Source organism: Vidua macroura, chromosome Z, assembly GCF_024509145.1.
Source record: "Vidua macroura isolate BioBank_ID:100142 chromosome Z, ASM2450914v1, whole genome shotgun sequence".
In the NCBI taxonomy this organism is placed as follows: Eukaryota; Metazoa; Chordata; class Aves; order Passeriformes; family Viduidae; genus Vidua; species Vidua macroura.
The window spans coordinates 74,438,448-74,457,969 of record NC_071611.1 but is presented as its reverse complement, the minus strand read 5'-3'; the positions used below and the strand labels follow the sequence as shown (position 1 = coordinate 74,457,969).

The 19,522-nt window shown below is 50.7% G+C and overlaps 1 protein-coding gene across 1 annotated transcript in view; it reads left to right on the top strand.

Moving 5' to 3' along the window:
• LOC128822360 (serine/threonine-protein kinase PAK 3-like) overlaps positions 1 to 19,107 on the top strand; it is a 41,519-nt gene extending 22,412 nt beyond the window's left edge. The window contains exons 4-11 of the mRNA XM_054004056.1: positions 8,994 to 9,125; positions 9,402 to 9,737; positions 12,666 to 12,778; positions 13,408 to 13,525; positions 14,370 to 14,469; positions 14,916 to 15,112; positions 17,647 to 17,784; positions 18,888 to 19,107. Coding sequence (XP_053860031.1) covers positions 8,994 to 9,125; positions 9,402 to 9,737; positions 12,666 to 12,778; positions 13,408 to 13,525; positions 14,370 to 14,469; positions 14,916 to 15,112; positions 17,647 to 17,784; positions 18,888 to 18,995 — 1,242 coding nt within the window. The 3' untranslated portion in view covers positions 18,996 to 19,107. The remainder of the gene's footprint in view (positions 1 to 8,993; positions 9,126 to 9,401; positions 9,738 to 12,665; positions 12,779 to 13,407; positions 13,526 to 14,369; positions 14,470 to 14,915; positions 15,113 to 17,646; positions 17,785 to 18,887) is intronic.
• The last annotated feature ends 415 nt before the right edge of the window (positions 19,108 to 19,522 follow it).

Below are 19,522 nucleotides of genomic sequence, written 5' to 3'. Positions count from 1 at the left end.
TTTGGTTGCGTTTTGGGATGAAGCCTGCAGCTTTGGAAATGGCATTAGTGCCTCGGGTGGGGGTGAAGCTGCAAGTCCTTGACTGCTGTCTTGTGTTGCTGAGCAGAGGAAGGACATCTTGGAATTGTGGCTGCTGTCTTTGAAGTCAAAGGGGCAAGTTTGTGGTGGGGGAGCTGCGTGGGCCCAAAGGACCCAGGGGTGCCGGTCAAGAGCAGCTGAAGGTGGGCCAGCGCGTGGCCAGGGAGCCAGGAAGGCCAAGGGTGTCCTGGCCTGTGTCAGCAAGAGTGGGGCAGCAGGAGCAGGGCAGGGAGCGTCCCCCTGGGCTGGGCAGCGCTGCGGCCACAGCTGGGAGTGCTGTGCCCAGTTGTGGGCCCCTGTGAAGCAGAAAGTCCTTGAGGGGCTGGAGCGTGTGCAGAGGAGGACACGGGAGCTGGGGAAGGCTGTGGAGCGCAAGGCCAAGGAGGAGGTGCTGAGGGAGCTTTAGCCTGGACAACGGGAGGCTCGTCAGGGCCCTTCAGGCACACTTCCATAGATCCATAGAGGACAGCGCTCACCCCAAGGTCTGTTTCCCTGCCAAACATCCCCACTCTACATCCATGTGCTTTAGCCACCTGAGGAGGTGACACTTCCAATTTGTGGTTTCTTGGCTTGCTTGGAGGAGAAGCCCTGCTCATTTTCTCTTTTCCCAGCAAGCAAAGATGCTTCTGCACAAGCTTTCCTGCCCTTTTCCTGCACCGAATGGGATTCTGATCCACTTTTAGTTTTCCATGTCTGCCGCAGCAATAGCAAAGGCCTTGCTGGCTATTTCCTACTTTTCCATTTCACAGCTTTCAAGAGCTAAAAGCTCCCTTGTGCAGAGGCACTGTGCCTTGCAGATAGCAGCCAGGGAGGACTATCAAATTCCTAGGCAAACAGAGTTCTCTTGAATTAGCCCATTTTAATGTGGCCAGAGTGACTTAGAATGCCATTGCTAAGAATGCTGATGATTTCTCCTTCAAAGAGGTGGTTGTAGATGCGAGGAGAAAGGAGGTTCTAAACCATAGGTAACGGCCTGTCCCTCATGTTTCTCTCTTGCCACAGATGACAGAAGCAGCAGCAGTCTCCGCCCCAGCTCCCTCTGCTCCTGGAGAAGAAGCCAAAGAGGAGCAAAAGGAGCAAGACGACCACAAGCCTGCAGCTGTGGTCACAGCAGAGCCTGATGCTTCCAAGAGAGTAAGTGCCAGTTGTGGGTGGTGCTGTCTTTAGTGCAAGGCAGAGCTGCAAGTTTCTGAGCAGCCAGCACTTGCTGTTGCTGGCTGAGGATGCTGAGTGCTGGAATCCCGCAGGATGCGGCCATTTCCTGCAGGCAGGGACAGCTAGAAATTGGCCTTTGGCCTGTCACCTTGAGGCACCCAAGAGCTGGGGGCTGCGGCTCAGCTTCTGCCTGCTTGGCTCAGTGAAGCTCTGTCTCTGGGCTTCTGCAGGGCCGTGGCCAAGGGCACAGGTGCTCGTGCTGGAGGTCACAGGGCTTTCTTTAGTTGTTTTCCCTTTCTGCAAAGGTGTGTTTGGCTTGTGGAAGTGTTCTGCAGTTTTCTGCAGCAGTTCTTCACTTGTACAGTCTCTTTTGGCTTTTGATAAGCGGCAAGGAGATGATTGCGTTGTCCATGAAGCTGGGGTAGGCCATTCTTGTGGGGTGAGGCCAAAGGAAGCAAGTGCCTTGTAGGGAAGGCTTCTTGCTACGCAAAAAGCAGAAGGGGCAAGTTTCTTTGGTTGCGTTTTGGGATGAAGCCTGCAGCTTTGGAAATGGCATTAGTGCCTCGGGTGGGGGTGAAGCTGCAAGTCCTTGACTGCTGTCTTGTGTTGCTGAGCAGAGGAAGGACATCTTGGAATTGTGGCTGCTGCCTTTGAAGTCAAAGGGGCAAGTTTGTGGTGGGGGAGCTGCGTGGGCCCAAAGGACCCAGGGGTGCCGGTCAAGAGCAGCTGAAGGTGGGCCAGCGCATGGCCAGGGAGCCAAGAAGGCCAAGGGCGTCCTGGCCTGTGTCAGCAAGAGTGGGGCAGCAGGAGCAGGGCAGGGAGCGTCCCCCTGGGCTGGGCAGCGCTGCGGCCACAGCTGGGAGTGCTGTGCCCAGTTGTGGGCCCCTGTGAAGCAGAAAGTCCTTGAGGGGCTGGAGCGTGTGCAGAGGAGGACACGGGAGCTGGGGAAGGCTGTGGAGTGCAAGGCCAAGGAGGAGGTGCTGAGGGAGCTTTAGCCTGGACAACGGGAGGCTCGTCAGGGCCCTTCAGGCACACTTCCATAGATCCATAGAGGACAGCGCTCACCCCAAGGCCTGCTTCCCTGCCAAACCTCCCCGCTCTGCATCCATGTGCTTTAGCCACCTGAGGAAGTGACACTTCCAATTTGTGGTTTCTTGGCTTGCTAGGAGGAGAAGCCCTGCTGATTTTCTCTCTTCCCAGCAAGCAAAGATGCTTCTGCACAAGCTTTCCTGCCCTTTTCCTGCACCGAATGGGATTCTGATCCACTTTTAGTTTTCCATGTCTGCTGCAGCAATAGCAAAGGCCTTGCTGGCTATTTCCTACTTTTCCATTTCACAGCTTTCAAGAGCTAAAAGCTCCCTTGTGCAGAGGCACTGTGCCTTGCAGATAGCAGCCAGGGAGGACTATCAAATTCCTAGGCAAACAGAGTTCTCTTGAATTAGCCCATTTTAATCTGGCCGGAGTGACTTAGAATGCCGTTGCTAAGAATGCTGATGATTTCTCCTTCAAAGAGGTGGTTGTAGATGCCAGGAGAAAGGAGGTGCTAAACGATAGGTAACGGCCTGTCCCTCATGTTTCTCTCTTGCCACAGATGACAGAAGCAGCAGCAGTCTCTGCCCCGGCTCCCTCTGCTCCTGGAGAAGAAGCCAAAGAGGAGCAAAAGGAGCAAGACGACCACGAGCCTGCAGCTGTGGTCACAGCAGAGCCTGATGCTTCCAAGAGAGTAAGTGCCAGTTGTGGGTGGTGCTGTCTTTAGTGCAAGGCAGAGCTGCAAGTTTCTGAGCAGCCAGCACTTGCTGTTGCTGGCTGAGGATGCTGAGTGCTGGAATCCCGCAGGACGCGGCCATTTCCTGCAGGCAGGGACAGCTAGAAATTGGCCTTTGGCCTGTCACCTTGAGGCACCCAAGAGCTGGGGGCTGCGGCTCAGCTTCTGCCTGCTTGGCTCAGTGAAGCTCTGTCTCTGGGCTTCTGCAGGGCCGTGGCCAAGGGCACAGGTGCTCGTGCTGGAGGTCACGGGGCTTTCTTTAGTTGTTTTCCCTTTCTGCAAAGGTGTGTTTGGCTTGTGGAAGTGTTCTGCAGTTTTCTGCAGCAGTTCTTCACTTGTACACTCTCTTTTGGCTTTTGATAAGCTGCAAGGAGATGATTGCGTTGTCCATGAAGCTGGGGTAGGCCATTCTTGTGGGGTGAGGCCAAAGGAAGCAAGTGCCTCGTAGGGAAGGCTCCTTGCTAGGCAAAAAGCAGAAGGGGCAAGTTGCTGTGGGTGCGTTTTGGGATGAAGCCTGCAGCTTTGGAAATGGCATTAGTGCCTCGGGTGGGGGTGAAGCTGCAAGTCCTTGACTGCTGTCTTGTGTTGCTGAGCAGAGGAAGGACATCTTGGAATTGTGGCTGCTGTCTTTGAAGTCAAAGGGGCAAGTTTGTGGTGGGGGAGCTGCGTGGGCCCAAAGGACCCAGGGGTGCCGGTCAAGAGCAGCTGAAGGTGGGCCAGCGCGTGGCCAGGGAGCCAAGAAGGCCAAGGGCATCCTGGCCTGTGTCAGCAAGAGTGGGGCAGCAGGAGCAGGGCAGGGAGCGTCCCCCTGGGCTGGGCAGCGCTGCGGCCACAGCTGGGAGTGCTGTGCCCAGTTGTGGGCCCCTGTGAAGCAGAAAGTCCTTGAGGGGCTGGAGCGTGTGCAGAGGAGGACACGGGAGCTGGGGAAGGCTGTGGAGCCCAAGGCCAAGGAGGAGGTGCTGAGGGAGCTTTAGCCTGGACAACGGGAGGCTCGTCAGGGCCCTTCAGGCACACTTCCATAGATCCATAGAGGACAGCGCTCACCCCAAGGTCTGTTTCCCTGCCAAACATCCCCGCTCTACATCCATGTGCTTTAGCCACCTGAGGAGGTGACACTTCCAATTTGTGGTTTCTTGGCTTGCTTGGAGGAGAAGCCCTGCTCATTTTCTCTTTTCCCAGCAAGCAAAGATGCTTCTGCACAAGCTTTCCTGCCCTTTTCCTGCACCGAATGGGATTCTGATCCACTTTTAGTTTTCCATGTCTGCCGCAGCAATAGCAAAGGCCTTGCTGGCTATTTCCTACTTTTCCATTTCACAGCTTTCAAGAGCTAAAAGCTCCCTTGTGCAGAGGCACTGTGCCTTGCAGATAGCAGCCAGGGAGGACTATCAAATTCCTAGGCAAACAGAGTTCTCTTGAATTAGCCCATTTTAATGTGGCCAGAGTGACTTAGAATGCCATTGCTAAGAATGCTGATGATTTCTCCTTCAAAGAGGTGGTTGTAGATGCGAGGAGAAAGGAGGTTCTAAACCATAGGTAACGGCCTGTCCCTCATGTTTCTCTCTTGCCACAGATGACAGAAGCAGCAGCAGTCTCTGCCCCGGTTCCCTCTGCTCCTGGAGAAGAAGCCAAAGAGGAGCAAAAGGAGCAAGACGACCACGAGCCTGCAGCTGTGGTCACAGCAGAGCCTGATGCTTCCAAGGGAGTAAGTGCCAGTTGTGGGTGGTGCTGTCTTTAGTGCAAGGCAGAGCTGCAAGTTTCTGAGCAGCCAGCACTTGCTGTTGCTGGCTGAGGATGCTGAGTGCTGGAATCCCGCAGGACGCGGCCATTTCCTGCAGGCAGGGACAGCTAGAAATTGGCCTTTGGCCTGTCACCTTGAGGCACCCAAGAGCTGGGGGCTGCGGCTCAGCTTCTGCCTGCTTGGCTCAGTGAAGCTCTGTCTCTGGGCTTCTGCAGGGCCGTGGCCAAGGGCACAGGTGCTCGTGCTGGAGGTCACAGGGCTTTCTTTAGTTGTTTTCCCTTTCTGCAATGGTGTGTTTGGCTTGTGGAAGTGTTCTGCAGTTTTCTGGAGCAGTTCTTCACTTGTACACTCTCTTTTGGCTTTTGATAAGCGGCAAGGAGATGATTGCGTTGTCCATGAAGCTGGGGTAGGCCATTCTTGTGGGGTGAGGCCAAAGGAAGCAAGTGCCTTGTAGGGAAGGCTTCTTGCTACGCAAAAATCAGAAGGGGCAAGTTTCTTTGGTTGCGTTTTGGGATGAAGCCTGCAGCTTTGGAAATGGCATTAGTGGCTCGGGTGGGGGTGAAGCTGCAAGTCCTTGACTGCTGTCTTGTGTTGCTGAGCAGAGGAAGGACATCTTGGAATTGTGGCTGCTGCCTTTGAAGTCAAAGGGGCAAGTTTGTGGTGGGGGAGCTGCGTGGGCCCAAAGGACCCAGGGGTGCCGGTCAAGAGCAGCTGAAGGTGGGCCAGCGCGTGGCCAGGGAGCCAAGAAGGCCAAGGGCGTCCTGGCCTGTGTCAGCAAGAGTGGGGCAGCAGGAGCAGGGCAGGGAGCGTCCCCCTGGGCTGGGCAGCGCTGCGGCCACAGCTGGGAGTGCTGTGCCCAGTTGTGGGCCCCTGTGAAGCAGAAAGTCCTTGAGGGGCTGGAGCGTGTGCAGAGGAGGACACGGGAGCTGGGGAAGGCTGTGGAGTGCAAGGCCAAGGAGGAGGTGCTGAGGGAGCTTTAGCCTGGACAACGGGAGGCTCGTCAGGGCCCTTCAGGCACACTTCCATAGATCCATAGAGGACAGCGCTCACCCCAAGGCCTGCTTCCCTGCCAAACATCCCCGCTCTGCATCCATGTGCTTTAGCCACCTGAGCAGGTGACACTTCCAATTTGTGGTTTCTTGGCTTGCTTGGAGGAGAAGCCCTGCTCATTTTCTCTTTTCCCAGCAAGCAAAGATGCTTCTGCACAAGCTTTCCTGCCCTTTTCCTGCACCGGATGGGATTCTGATCCACTTTTAGTTTTCCATGTCTGCCGCAGCAATAGCAAAGGCCTTGCTGGCTATTTCCTACTTTTCCATTTCACAGCTTTCAAGAGCTAAAAGCTCCCTTGTGCAGAGGCACTGTGCCTTGCAGATAGCAGCCAGGGAGGACTATCAAATTCCTAGGCAAACAGAGTTCTCTTGAATTAGCCCATTTTAATGTGGCCAGAGTGACTTAGAATGCCATTGCTAAGAATGCTGATGATTTCTCCTTCAAAGAGGTGGTTGTAGATGCGAGGAGAAAGGAGGTTCTAAACCATAGGTAACGGCCTGTCCCTCATGTTTCTCTCTTGCCACAGATGACAGAAGCAGCAGCAGTCTCTGCCCCGGTTCCCTCTGCTCCTAGAGAAGAAGCCAAAGAGGAGCAAAAGGAGCAAGACGACCACAAGCCTGCAGCTGTGGTCACAGCAGAGCCTGATGCTTCCAAGAGAGTAAGTGCCAGTTGTGGGTGGTGCTGTCTTTAGTGCAAGGCAGAGCTGCAAGTTTCTGAGCAGCCAGCACTTGCTGTTGCTGGCTGAGGATGCTGAGTGCTGGAATCCCGCAGGACGCGGCCATTTCCTGCAGGCAGGGACAGCTAGAAATTGGCCTTTGGCCTGTCACCTTGAGGCACCCAAGAGCTGGGGGCTGCGGCTCAGCTTCTGCCTGCTTGGCTCAGTGAAGCTCTGTCTCTGGGCTTCTGCAGGGCCGTGGCCAAGGGCACAGGTGCTCGTGCTGGAGGTCACAGGGCTTTCTTTAGTTGTTTTCCCTTTGTGCAAAGGTGTGTTTGGCTTGTGGAAGTGTTCTGCAGTTTTCTGCAGCATTTCTTCACTTGTACAATCTCTTTTGGCTTTTGATAAGCTGCAAGGAGATGATTGCGTTGTCCATGAAGCTGGGGTAGGCCATTCTTGTGGGGTGAGGCCAAAGGAAGCAAGTGCCTCGTAGGGAAGGCTCCTTGCTAGGCAAAAAGCAGAAGGGGCAAGTTTCTTTGGTTGCGTTTTGGGATGAAGCCTGCAGCTTTGGAAATGGCATTAGTGCCTCGGGTGGGGGTGAAGCTGCAAGTCCTTGACTGCTGTCTTGTGTTGCTGAGCAGAGGAAGGACATCTTGGAATTGTGGCTGCTGTCTTTGACGTCAAAGGGGCAAGTTTGTGGTGGGGGAGCTGCGTGGGCCCAAAGGACCCAGGGGTGCCCGTCAAGAGCAGCTGAAGATGGGCCAGCGCGTGGCCAGGGAGCCAGGAAGGCCAAGGGTGTCCTGGCCTGTGTCAGCAAGAGTGGGGCAGCAGGAGCAGGGCAGGGAGCGTCCCCCTGGGCTGGGCAGCGCTGCGGCCACAGCTGGGAGTGCTGTGCCCAGTTGTGGGCCCCTGTGAAGCAGAAAGTCCTTGAGGGGCTGGAGCGTGTGCAGAGGAGGACACGGGAGCTGGGGAAGGCTGTGGAGTGCAAGGCCAAGGAGGAGGTGCTGAGGGAGCTTTAGCCTGGACAACGGGAGGCTCGTCAGTGACCTCCAGGCAGAGTTCCATAAATCCCTGCAAGATAGTGCTCACTACAAATGCTATTTCTTCTACAAATACCATCTCACTGCATCCAGGTGTTTTTCACACTTCATTTGGTGACTCTTTCATCTTTTGCTTTCTTCGTTTGTTAGGAGGAGAATTCCTGTTCCGTTTCTCATTTCTCAGCAAGGCAGGGCTATTTTCCTCAAACTTTTCTGCCCTTTTCCAGCACTTTTTGAGATTCTGCTTGCATTTTCTTTTGTAAGGTGATGTTTTTGGAGGATGCAGTATTTTTGCATGGGAACACATTTTTTGGGGCAGCGAGCTTGGTGCAGAAGGAGCTGTTCTGGTGCCAGGCCAGTCAACAGGGCCTTGCACTTCACATTCATATTGACAGTACCTCTGTCTTTTTGCAGCCCAGGGAATCAGTAAATGTGGTGTTTGGGAATTGAGCAGGAAATCAGTGGTCTTGCATTCCAGCTTGTCCTCAGAGATCAGAGGAGCTGGAAGGGGCTGGGCTTTATTTCTGATTACAGCCCCTTTAGCACTCTCAGTGTAGTCAAGTCCAAGAGAAGCACTTGGCCGAGCACAGATGCTGCAAGAATGCCATTCCCAGTGCAATGCTCTGCATCTGATTGCATTCCATAAGGACCTAAGTGCTCCAGATTCCCTGGGAGTGTGGTTTATTGAAGCAACAGGAGAGCAATCTCAGGATTGCTGCTGATCAGGGCAATGGCTACCAAGTGTGTGTAGCAACAGAAACGATAGGAAAGAGAGATTATAAGAGTGAGTACTATATTTCTATCTATCTATCTATCTATCTATCTATCTATCTATCTATCTGTCATTTGCATAATTGAATCTTCTTGTCTCTGGTCCAAAGCAGTTGGAGGTGCAAAGTTCACCTAAAGCATCCCTTTCAGGAGAGGATTAGAGACACGTTCTGTTGACTGATTCTGAGCAGGCAGAGCTGTTTCCCCCTCCAGATATGGTGGTTTTTTTCCCCTCAGAGCTGTTTTCCTCCTCCAGCCTCTTCGTCCTGAGGCCCCCAGTTAATTCTTTAATTTTCTGCCTGTCCCAGAGAGGTGGAAGAATTCCATGTTTTAGGTGGTGAAGAGAACATGAACTCCAGAAGTGTCTCTCATAAAGGGTGAGCTCACCCAGGAAGCCACCTGCAGAGGCAGGATGGAGCTGTGGGACTGGGCTGGGTGTCAGTCACTACTGAAAGACAAACAGGACATGGCAGGAGCAGAGGGAGGCCCTCACCAGATCCCTGAGAAATGCCACACCTTCCCTGTCAGCTGCCTGAGAGGCTGTTGGAGCTTCAGCCCCAGATGGCCCCTGATTGTAGTGCCAGGGTCACTTTGGAATCTGTGCCTCCCCACGGGCAGAGAATGACCCAGGAGAGCAGCAGCACAGTGCTCTGGGAACGTGTGAGCCCATCAGTCCTTGAGTCTTGGCCCACAAATGTCCTATGGAAAGTTGAAACCCATCTTCTCTTGCTTTCTGTGCAGATCCTTCCAGAGAAAGAGCAGGAGCAGATTGCATTCTCAGAGATGCCATGCCAGACTCAGGGAGAGCTGAGAGCCCGAGAGCAGGAAGAGCAGCTCAGGCAGCAGGTGGAAGAGCCACAGGAGAATGGCCAGGTAAGCCTGACTCGCCAGGTGTCAGGAAAAGGGCAGGAAGAAGGGCATAAAACAGAGCTCTTGGGAGTGAGGAGGCCAGGAGTCCCAGAGGCACTGAAAGCACAGAGCCTTGGAATCTGCAGAGATCAGCACTGGGACAAGAGGGTTCCATTGGAAGCAGGTGTGGGTAGGGAAGCAGAAAGAAGTGGCTGAATAAATGTGATTTTGAGGCTGCAAGAGGAAAAAGCTGAGCCTTATGGCAGCTCCCAGTCACTTGCTCTGCATTTGTGTGTACAGAATATCAAGGCAGAGCCACAAGCAGAGCTGCCCGAAGCTCAGAGTGCCATCACAGAAGTAAAGAAGAGAAACCAGGAAGAGACAAGAAGAATTCAAGAGGAGATGAATCTCCATCAGCAGAGGGGCGATCAACAAAACCAGGTGAGTGAAAGAGTGGCAGCCACTCCACTCATGAAAGATCCTCTCTCTCGTATTTTACAGAACTTGAAGGAACAACTGGACACAGACTTTCAGAAAGCTCACGCTAAGATCAAGGCAAGGGAGAAGAGGCAGGAGGAAGAAATGAAAATCATCAGAGAAAAACTTAATCCCCTCCCTCAGGCTCTACAAAAGCAAGTGAGTGAAAGAGGGATAGCCACGGCAGTCACCAAACTGGTGGTTTCTGCCCTTCTGGCCTTCCCAGTGCAGAGCAGCAGGGAGCGGGGTGATGCCTCTGAGTGCCATCCTGCTCTAGTGTGTATCACAGTCACTCAGAAGGACATTTCCTGGTGTGCTGAATCTCAGCTGCTGCCCTGGACAGTGGGACTTGTCCTTTGGCCTTTTGGCCAGCAGTCATCCAAATTGATTCCTGCTGGCCTGTTCCTGCTCTCCTTGTTTCTTGAGGTGTTTTTACAGGGGAATATGGTGACCCAGATGGAGGATTGAAACAAGCTGTCTGTATCCCTTGTAAATCTGTTCTTTCCTCACAGTCAGTGACTCTTGACTGACAGGGACAAGCTGTAGTCTCTGACTGCTTTGTTCTGTTTGACTCGAGGTGCAAGTGTTGACATCTCACCGGGCAGCCGGCAAAGACTTCCGGCAAATGAGTGGCAATGAAGAGCCCCGAGGCGGGCGTGAGGCACAGGAACTGTCCCCACCAAAGGTGCTACAGGTTGGGCATGACCTGAAGATGGTGCAGGAAAAGAGGACACAGTGGGGGGAGGCCGAACACTTGAACAAGGAGCTGCAAGTGTATCTGAAGCCCTTGGAGGGGGAAAGGAATCCTTGAGAGGAAGTAGAATGGTCATTGTGGCAGTGATCCTTCAGAAAATCCATGAAAATGGACCATGAATCTGGCCATCCACTCAAGTAGAACTAGCCTTTGGTTTTGACCCATCCAGTCTGAGAAGTGGACATCAGAAAAAACCCACTTAAGAGCCCTGCATGTTGCTGACAGCACCTTCCTAAGGGCTTGCATTTGAAATGGAATCTCAGGCTAATCTCTGCCAGCCACCTTTCTGACATAAACTCATTTCTTGTCTCAGATCTACAAGGGCTTTGTCACCAAACCTGCTGCAGCCTTTGCTCTCCAACCTGAGAAGCGGAGCCGGGGCGGTTTGTTCATCTCCAGTGCTGACCCAGCTGCTGCTCAGCAACAGGAGATCAAGGATGACTCCCTGGAGCTACTGAGTACGTCTGCTGTATTTCTTGTCTGAGGGACAGTCTATTGTGTGCAGGTGCCAGCATAGCTGTACCAAATGTTTTTCCTGAGTTTGGTGTCCCAGGGACATTTAGAGACATTTCCCCACAGGAACTGCTGTAGAAAAGCAGTCTCTGTGCTGGCCACCTGTGCCGCAGAGCTGTCTGCCTGGTTGTTGTTGTTACCCAGCCAACCACAAAGGGTTCAAAACTCCAGGCTCTGGGTCTGCCTTTTGAATGTCCTGGAAGCTGGGATCTCTGCTTTAAAGTGAGCATCTTGCATTTTGTTTCCCTCAGGGAAAATAGTGAACATGGAAAATCCTGTGATGAAATACACTGAACTGGAATATATTGGCAGAGGGTGAGTCCAACCACAGTTACTTCTACATAACCACGGGCCAGGTGTTTTTCTGGTGGAATATCTATGCAGTGTGAAGTCAGAACAGCTGCAAACAGACATCTCTCCCCATGTTCAGACACTGGGGATAGATTGTCCCATCTCTCAGTGCTGCTCCGAATTCGTGAGTGTGCCCAGAAGGCATTGGCAGAGACACCTCCATGCTGCCAAGTTCTTGCCTGCAGCAAGGAACAGGACCTGGAAGATCTCCTTGTCTCACAAGTGTGGGACAGTTCTGTGTTAATTTCCTGAGCATTTTTGTATATCTCCAAATCATACAGCCACACTAATAAAAGGGGAAGAAACGTGCTTGCCTGAAAGAGCAACCTACTCCCTGATAGCTGTCAGATAACAGTTCTCAGGAACATTTCTTTCCAAAAGATTGCTGAAGGAAATACTCCATGGTCAGGATAAAAACTGCACAGTTTAGAACCTGAAACCCAAGATGAAAGAAGGAGCTCTCCTTAGGAGCTGAGGCAGTAAACAGCAACGCTTCAGGGACAGGCCCAGTGCCCATGCACTTGAGAGGAAAATGCATCATCTGCCTTCGGGCAGAGCCGCCTGCATCCGGCAGGTTTTAGGCATTTGCAGCAGAGATCTCCTCTGTGGGCTGGCTTTCACTGCAAGATCTGAATGTCTTCTCCTTTCTTTGCTGCTTTTTTGTTTCTAGGACTTTTGGAGATGTTTGCAGAGCACTTGACAATGCCACAGGAGGGCAGGTAAATGTCAACATCTCCCGCAGGTCCTCTGGTGTGAGCAGCTGTGGCTGGAGCTTTGAGTAGAGCTGTGCTGAAAAGGCACAAGAAGCACAGACTGCTACCAGCCTGCAAAATACATTTGGGACAGTCTTTGTCCTTCTCAGCTGCCAGAAGGAAGGCAAGGAGGGCAGCAGTTCCTTTCAGAGAAGGATGTGCTCATTCGCTCTCCATTGCTAAAACAAAGGTGGTGCCTTTGAGCATCTCACTGCTCTTTGGGGCTACGGCTTCAGAGTCCTGAATTCTCACTTCTGGCTGCCAGGAAATGCATCTGAAAGTTACTGGTAGTTCCTTAGCCACCTGCAGTGCTGCACTGGGGAACTGCACGTAGGGAGAGATCTGCACGGTGTCCCTAAAAGCCCTAAGCCCTGCCCATAGCCCGAGATGTATCCACAGAGTATTAAGGCAGGGATTACTTCTTCTGAATCCCATACAAAGCAGCAGGGAGTGTGCTCAGAGCTTTGTGGGTGATAGTTGAGACACCACAGTTACCAAGTGGACAAGGCAAAACCTCAGTGGCCACGTGTCCTGTAAGTGGCCTCCAAGGGAGCAGAGAAATGGGCTGTTGCAATGTCAGTTCCTAATTACTGCAATGCCCAATCACAAGGCAGTTTGGCACAGCTGGGCTGTGGCATTGCAAAATCACTCGCTCCATGTGCCTTGTGGTCTTGTGCCGCCAACTTCTCAAGTTACTGATTTTCAATGTCATTTTAGGTGGCCATAAAGAAAATAAATCTCCAAGGACCGAGGAAGAAGGAACTAAAAGTCAATGAATTCATGCTCATGAAGACAAATAAGAATCCCAACTTGGTCAACTATTTAGACAGGTGAGTTGTTGTGAATGTTTGTTTACATATTGCAAACATGCATGGTAAAATTCCACTTTGTTCACTGGCAGAAAATAGAGCTGTAATTATTGGTTAATTATTATTGCTCTGCTCATCTCCAGTGGATGGGAAGAGAGTGCATCTTGTCTGCATGAGTCTTCCCTGGTACACAGAGTTTGAAAATTATTCAAAAACCTGCATCACTCATATCTTACTAAATCAATAGCCTGTAAGTTCACAGCCACCACATTGTTTTGGGGATTGATTTTTTTTCAAGGGTCCTCTTACATCCAGATAAACTGACATGGATTTCCCTTGGATTGTGTCCCCTCTTTTCCATTACTTTGCATGCCAGGAAGACTAGTTGCTTATTTCCAGAAACACGCAGTTTGACAGGTTTTTGATCTGTTCCTAACCTGCAGTTTTTACTTGCTGGCAATTGAAGACATCTCCTTTTTTCACAGCTGTGCCTTTCTTCTTGAGACAGATTGTAAACAATGCACAGCCTAGAGGGAATGTCTATTCCTTTCATTCTGTCCTTGTCACAAAGGGACTTGGAAACAAGAATCAATCAAGAAAACAACCTAGCCATGCATGTTTATCTCCATGCTCTTGTTTCCTTCTTTCAGCTACCTTGTGGATGGGCAGCTCTGGCTGGTCATGGAGTACATGGACGGAGGCACTCTGAGCAATGTCATCAGCGAGACCCACCTGTCTGAAGACGAGATGGCAGCCATCAGTCGGGAGGTCAGCAATCCCACCTGTGCTGCCCAGGGCTTGGGCAGGATTGTCTGGGAAACAGGGCTCCGACCTGGAGTGATTTCATGTGCCAAGCTTTGTTTCTATGTTGCTGGTATGCTATGGGCAAGCAAAAGCATCTCAAGTGAAATGCCTGCCAGTGCCCCTGCACTCACAGTACTCAGTTCTTGTACTCATATCTCCTACTGTTGTATTCTCACTGTCCCTTGTATCTGTATTTGCTGCTCTCCACCTTCCCTCCCTAAACTTTTATCTCCAGCCTGTCTGCACTGCATTCCTTGCCTGTAAAAGCAAAGGTGCTGGTGGCAGCATTTGAAATGATCAGCAAAGAAAAAAGACTCATTTCTCACAGTCCTCAACTGAAAAGGACACTAGTGCAGCCAAAATGCTCTTTGCTTCAGGAAGGTGACTGTTGTGATACTTCCAAGTCTGTGCTGAGGCCAGCAACAAAACCTTTGTCATGCAGCCTCCCACCCAAAGTGATCCACTTCACACCAAAGGGAGGGACTTTTTCTTTCTTGGCAAAACCCCTCACTTGTCCTCTGCATGGAGAAAGCACATCCACAGCAGCAGCAGTCATCCTGGCTGGTTTGCAGGGGACAGTCTACAACAACAGCAGCTGCTGTTGCTCTTTCAAAAGCTGACATGCCTTTTCCTCAGAAAGATCCTGCTCTGCAAGTGGTGGAGCAGCAAGCTCTTCCTCGCAATGGCACTCTGTTCTGCCATTACTCACCATTCCCCTGCAGAGGGAATCTTTTAGAGCTCTTTCCTTTTTTGTGTAATGAAATGACATCACTAATTTTTGCCCTCCTGTTTCTGTTTTCTCTCTCAGTGCCTGCAAGGCCTGGATTTTCTTCACTCGAACCATGTGATCCACCGATATGTGAAGAGCAGCAACATCCTTCTCAGAACCGACGGCTCTGTCAAGCTGGGTCAGTGTATTCTTGGTCAGGTGCAGCATTCCAGGGACGTGGGCTGTGGGGCTGCTTTGAGTGACTGCCAGCTCCCCAAAAATGGTGCTGGTGGCAGTGCAGGGCCCCCCACTGGGAGCTGATGACACAGTTGCAATGTGCACAGAGATATAAGGAACCACGAGAATTCAAGAGTGGCGTTGCTCTGTGTGTGTCTCTTCCAGAGGGAGGGAGCTACAATGTAAAGCTTCAGGGGAATGAAGGCCACTGCTGTGAGCAGCCTTAAAACACCTGGGGTTTTTTGGAAGTGGTCAATACCATACTTCCTTGGCTAAAGCCCCAAGGAAACCAAGCGTGGACAGTTCTCCAGGAGACTCAACAGCACATTCTTAGACTGAGAGTGGGGAATTCTTTTGCTTGATTTCCTAACTTGAGCTGGCTTTCATGGTATGTTTTTTTCTCCACAGCTGACTCTGGCCTCTTTGCTCAGCTCACCCCTGAGCAGAGTCGACGGAGCTCAGTGGCCAGCACTTCTGGGTGGATGGCGCCTGAAGTGGTGACAGGTCAACCATGTGGCCCCAAAGTGGACATATGGTCTCTTGGAATCGTGGGCATCGAAATGGTGGAACGAGAAGTTCCTTACCAGTATGAAACTCCTGTTTCGGTAAGGTGCAAATACTCACTGATCCTGCTTGTCTTTCTCACCTGTCCCATGGTCAGTGTGCCATTGGACAAAATCCCATTGCCATCTGCTGGCACCACTTCCACCAAGGTCCCCTTCTGAAAATGTCCCTGCAGCACATCAGCATCTGCTGTCGATTTGGTTGCATCAGAAGGGAAGAGGAAGGTAACCAGTTCAGAAACCTAACCAGTTCAGAAACCTGCCATTTTGGCCTCCAGCCATGCCTGAAATTTCTCATTTGCTTTTTGAACCCTGCTGGAGCTCAGTCTCTGAAGGACAAGAATTTTTTCAGTGGAGAGATTAGACATGTGGTAAATAGCCTGAGAAATGGAGGTTAGACCTTCCCAGTTTCAATTTTATAGAAAAACAAAAAGCAAAAAAGAAATAGAAAAAGAAAAAGAAAAAAAGAAAAAGAAAAAGAAAAAGAAAAAGAAAAAGAAAAAGAAAAAGAAAAAGAAAAAGAAAAAGAAAAAGAAAAAACGAAACAACCACCAAAGCTATGCCCAAGTAGTTTTGTGTAGGAGCGATGGTGGGTAGGACAGTCAGGGTGGACAGAGACGAGAGCACTTTGAAGCCAGGTCTTGGAACTTTCGGTTTATTGCAAAGGGCGTGGCTGCAGGGGCCCTGTTTGGAGCTGCCAGCCACAGCTCGGAGCAGGCCCAAAAGAGGAGCCCAAAAGAGAGACCTGAAAGAGCGAGGAAGTTCTGGTTACAGCCCACTAAATCTTCTTCTGTGCTGAATATTCTAATTGTCACTAACCAATCTAGTACAAGATACAGATCCTATAGCATTTAGCTACAGCCTATAGGAATCATTACATTACCATACTGTGTTACATTTTAAACCCTAAAAACTACTCTTTGCACCCCTTCTGCCAAGCTAGTAGGGTCTGCTCTGACCCTTGGACCTGTCTGCAACCAGAGGGTATTGTTTAATCAAAAGGGGATTACCTTCAGCCAGCCATACCATTGTTTTCCAGTTGCTCAGTAACTAAGGCTAGTAACTATCTCAAAGCTTACTTTCATTTCAATCTCGCTTATAGTTTCCATATTCTAAAAATCTTTTGACAGGCAATCATATTTAGAAGGTTTCCCTGTTTCATCTTCCCCAACACTTTTGCTTTCTTGTTCTTTTTTTAACCACAGCACATCAATTTTCCTCCAAACTGTAGCATCTTTTCCCAACCCTGTTGGCCTTCAAAACTTTCAGGCTTTCAAATCATCTGTACATTGTTCAGTCTTGCGTGTGGGTGGCCTGGATAAGTTTAGGATGTGTTTTTCTCCGACTGCAGTTAGAATTGTACACTAAACTCTTGGCTGTTTCTGGGTACTTTAACAAGTTGATGAGCTTGCAGCCAGGTGCCTGGGGCTGGGATCCAACGTGGGCGGTTGACGCCGGTGCTGTGTTCCTTTACCACAGGAGCAGGGCCATCCCTGGCTTGCACAGCTCTAAGGACAGTGAGGACTCCAGCTCCCCACCATGTCCAGTGGCTGAGCCCAGTTGCAGAGAGACAGGATAAAACCCTCTTTGTGACATCTGGGGCTGTGGGAAAAGGAAAGAAAGCTGCCATAATTATTTATACTCAAGGGGAGTGTGTTTGCTGTTTTAGGCTTGGAAATTTTCCTCTGGCTTGAAGAGGATAATAACAAAGTCTTTTTGGTCACCATCTATTTCAGGGCCACCAGCACAGAGCTGTTAGTATTGTGATGGGCATTTTTATGGAGACCAGGCCACAGCCTGGTGCCATGGAGAGCTAGCCAAAACCTCCCATTTCTTACCCAACACTTTCTGCGATGGGGACACCATTAATGCATTGATTGAGTATCCAAATGAGCAGAGGGTGACCATAGGGATGGCACTTCTTCTGATTTGACCTTGAAAAGTTTTCCTTTTGCCACTTAAAGAAGCTGAAACTTGCAGCTGAGAGACAGAGCTGCAGGTGGCTCCTGTGTGCCCAAGCAGGCATTTTCATCCCAATACATTTGTGCAGGCATCTTAAACTGTCTGTGTTGAATATGAGATTCCAAATGTTTGTTTCCTTACCTGGCGGATTTCCTTTTTTGCCTTCCACGTACCGCTGTTTTCTAGAAGAGGACAAGAAGCTCGATGAGTTTTGGTTTATGACCACTGTGCTTAAGGGACCAACAAGCACTGCAGAGATGCCTTTCATGTACTAATCCTTGGAAATAGTAGAGTTAGTTAGTGTAGCAGAGTCTGTCTTCTCAAAAGCCTGTCAAGCTGGTGCAAATCCTCTGAAAAGGAAACATGCTTTGCTGATGTAGTTCCCACTAACTAGGTCAGTCAATGAAATCAGCTGCCAAGGCAAGATCTGCTGAATGCTGGAAAAGCTGTGGCTGCACTGGGGTTTGGGTTTTTGGTTGGTTAAGGAAAGTCATCTCTGGGTCTCTGCCAGGGCAGAAACTGCCCTGCAGAGTGGAGCTTAAACAATGGGATCTGAGAGAGCACTTACAGATGGGAAAGAAGCAGCTGGAGCCTTATGTTTCCTTTTCCTGCAGGCTCAACTCCTGATAGCCAGAGGAGGGAGACCAAAGCTGCGGCAGCCCAACCGATGCTCGTCTTGCCTGCGTGACTTCTTGAGCTGCTGCCTGCAGACAGACGAGGCACGGCGCTGGTCTGCCAAGAAGCTCCTGCAGGTAAAATGCAAAGGGGCTGCAGGTGAAAGAGTGTCTGAGGGATGGGCTCCTCCTCCAGTGAGGTCCAAGGCATCAGATGAGCCCCCGTTCCTCCTCACCTCCACTCTTGGTGCTGTTCAAATGAAAACGGTGAAGAATCCTAGACTGGGCTGGGCTGGCAGGGCCCTGTGAAGGTCATCTGGTCCAAGTGTCCTGCAATGAGCAGGGACATCTTCAAAGAGATCAGGTTGCTCAGAGCCCTTTCCCACCTGACCTGGAATACCTGCAGGAATGGGGCACCTACAAGCTCTTGGGACAACCTGTGCCGGTGTTGCACCATGCTCCGAGTAAACAAGTTCTTCCTCAGACTTACTCTAACTTGATCCCCATTTTGTTATTAAAAATATTTGCCTGCATTCAATTGTTAACTGGCCCTGATAAAAAAGATGTCCCCCATTTTCTTCAAAGCCACTCTGAAGTCTTGGAAAGTGGCAATAAAGTCTCCCTGGGGCCTGTTCTTCACAAAGCTGAATAACTCCACCTCTCTCCGCATTTCCTGAGAGGACAGGTGCACTGTTTTCTGGCTGTTTCTGTCACCCTGTTTTGTAATTTGGTGGTGTGTTCCATTTTATCTAATGGCAAAAGAACTGAAGTAGAGCAATGCAGGGTACAGTGCCATGGAACTGCAGCAGCCAGCGCCACTCGGCTGGCCCTGCTGGGAAGGAAGGTGCCATCCAGCACAGGAGGGGCAGGGCATGCAAAGGTAGACACTGCTCTGTCTCCCTGTGGAAATTAGCACGGTGCCTGTCTCTCAAAGACAGGGACCTATGTGAGTCATTGGAGTTTCCTGAAAGGAAGAAACCCCAGGGACAGAAAGCACCATTTCTAGAGCACTGGCAGGGCAAAAATCCCAGCTAGATGAAGACAACACAATACAGAGATGAATGGGATTCTGGGCCAGGTTTGCCTGTGATGGCAAGGTCCAGCAAAGGATGACAGGGGAGCAGATGTCCCCGTCACTCCTCTTTCTGGGTCTTTCTAAGTACCAAAGGAATCCTGAAGCACTGAGCTTGGAAAGTCATGGTTCACTGCTCTTTGTTTTTTTTTTTTTATCCTGTGGACAGCATCCATTTGTAACATCAGCCAAGCCAGCGTCCACCCTGGTACCACTCATCAACTCAGTGAAGAAGGAGAAGAAGAAGACAAGAAGAGTCAAGATATTATCTCCATAACCAAGTTAGAGTAGGATTGTAGAGTAGGACTCTAGAGTAGGATTGTTGAGTAGTTTTGTAGTATAGGTTTATAGAGTAGGATTGGAATTAAATAAAGTTTCTGAAGCATCAACTCATTTGGAAGATTCCCCTCCTGACCCCTTCAGAAAACTCAACATTTCCTTCTGAATTGCCAGGTGTTTTTTATTGGTGCTAAGACACGCTTATGGCTTCTTTGGTATGGTTTGTAAGTGGAGAAGGCTCTTCTTCATTCATTCTCTCCAGACCACACTGCCTTTGGAATACAGCCCACTGGTCCCTTTTGGCACATCTGGGGCACTTCTAGTTGAGGCAGAAATGGCAATGGCATTAGCAGGAAAAACCAAAGGGGGAGTGGGGAAGCCAAACCATCCTGTGCTGATGCAGGCCTTCAGCTGTGACTCCAGAGCATTTGGGCACCTGCCACTTGGATTTGTATCCCTAAGTGCAATGTCTTTGGCTGGAGGAGAGCCTTGCTCAGCTGAGAAAGCAGCAAGATCAGAGAGGGT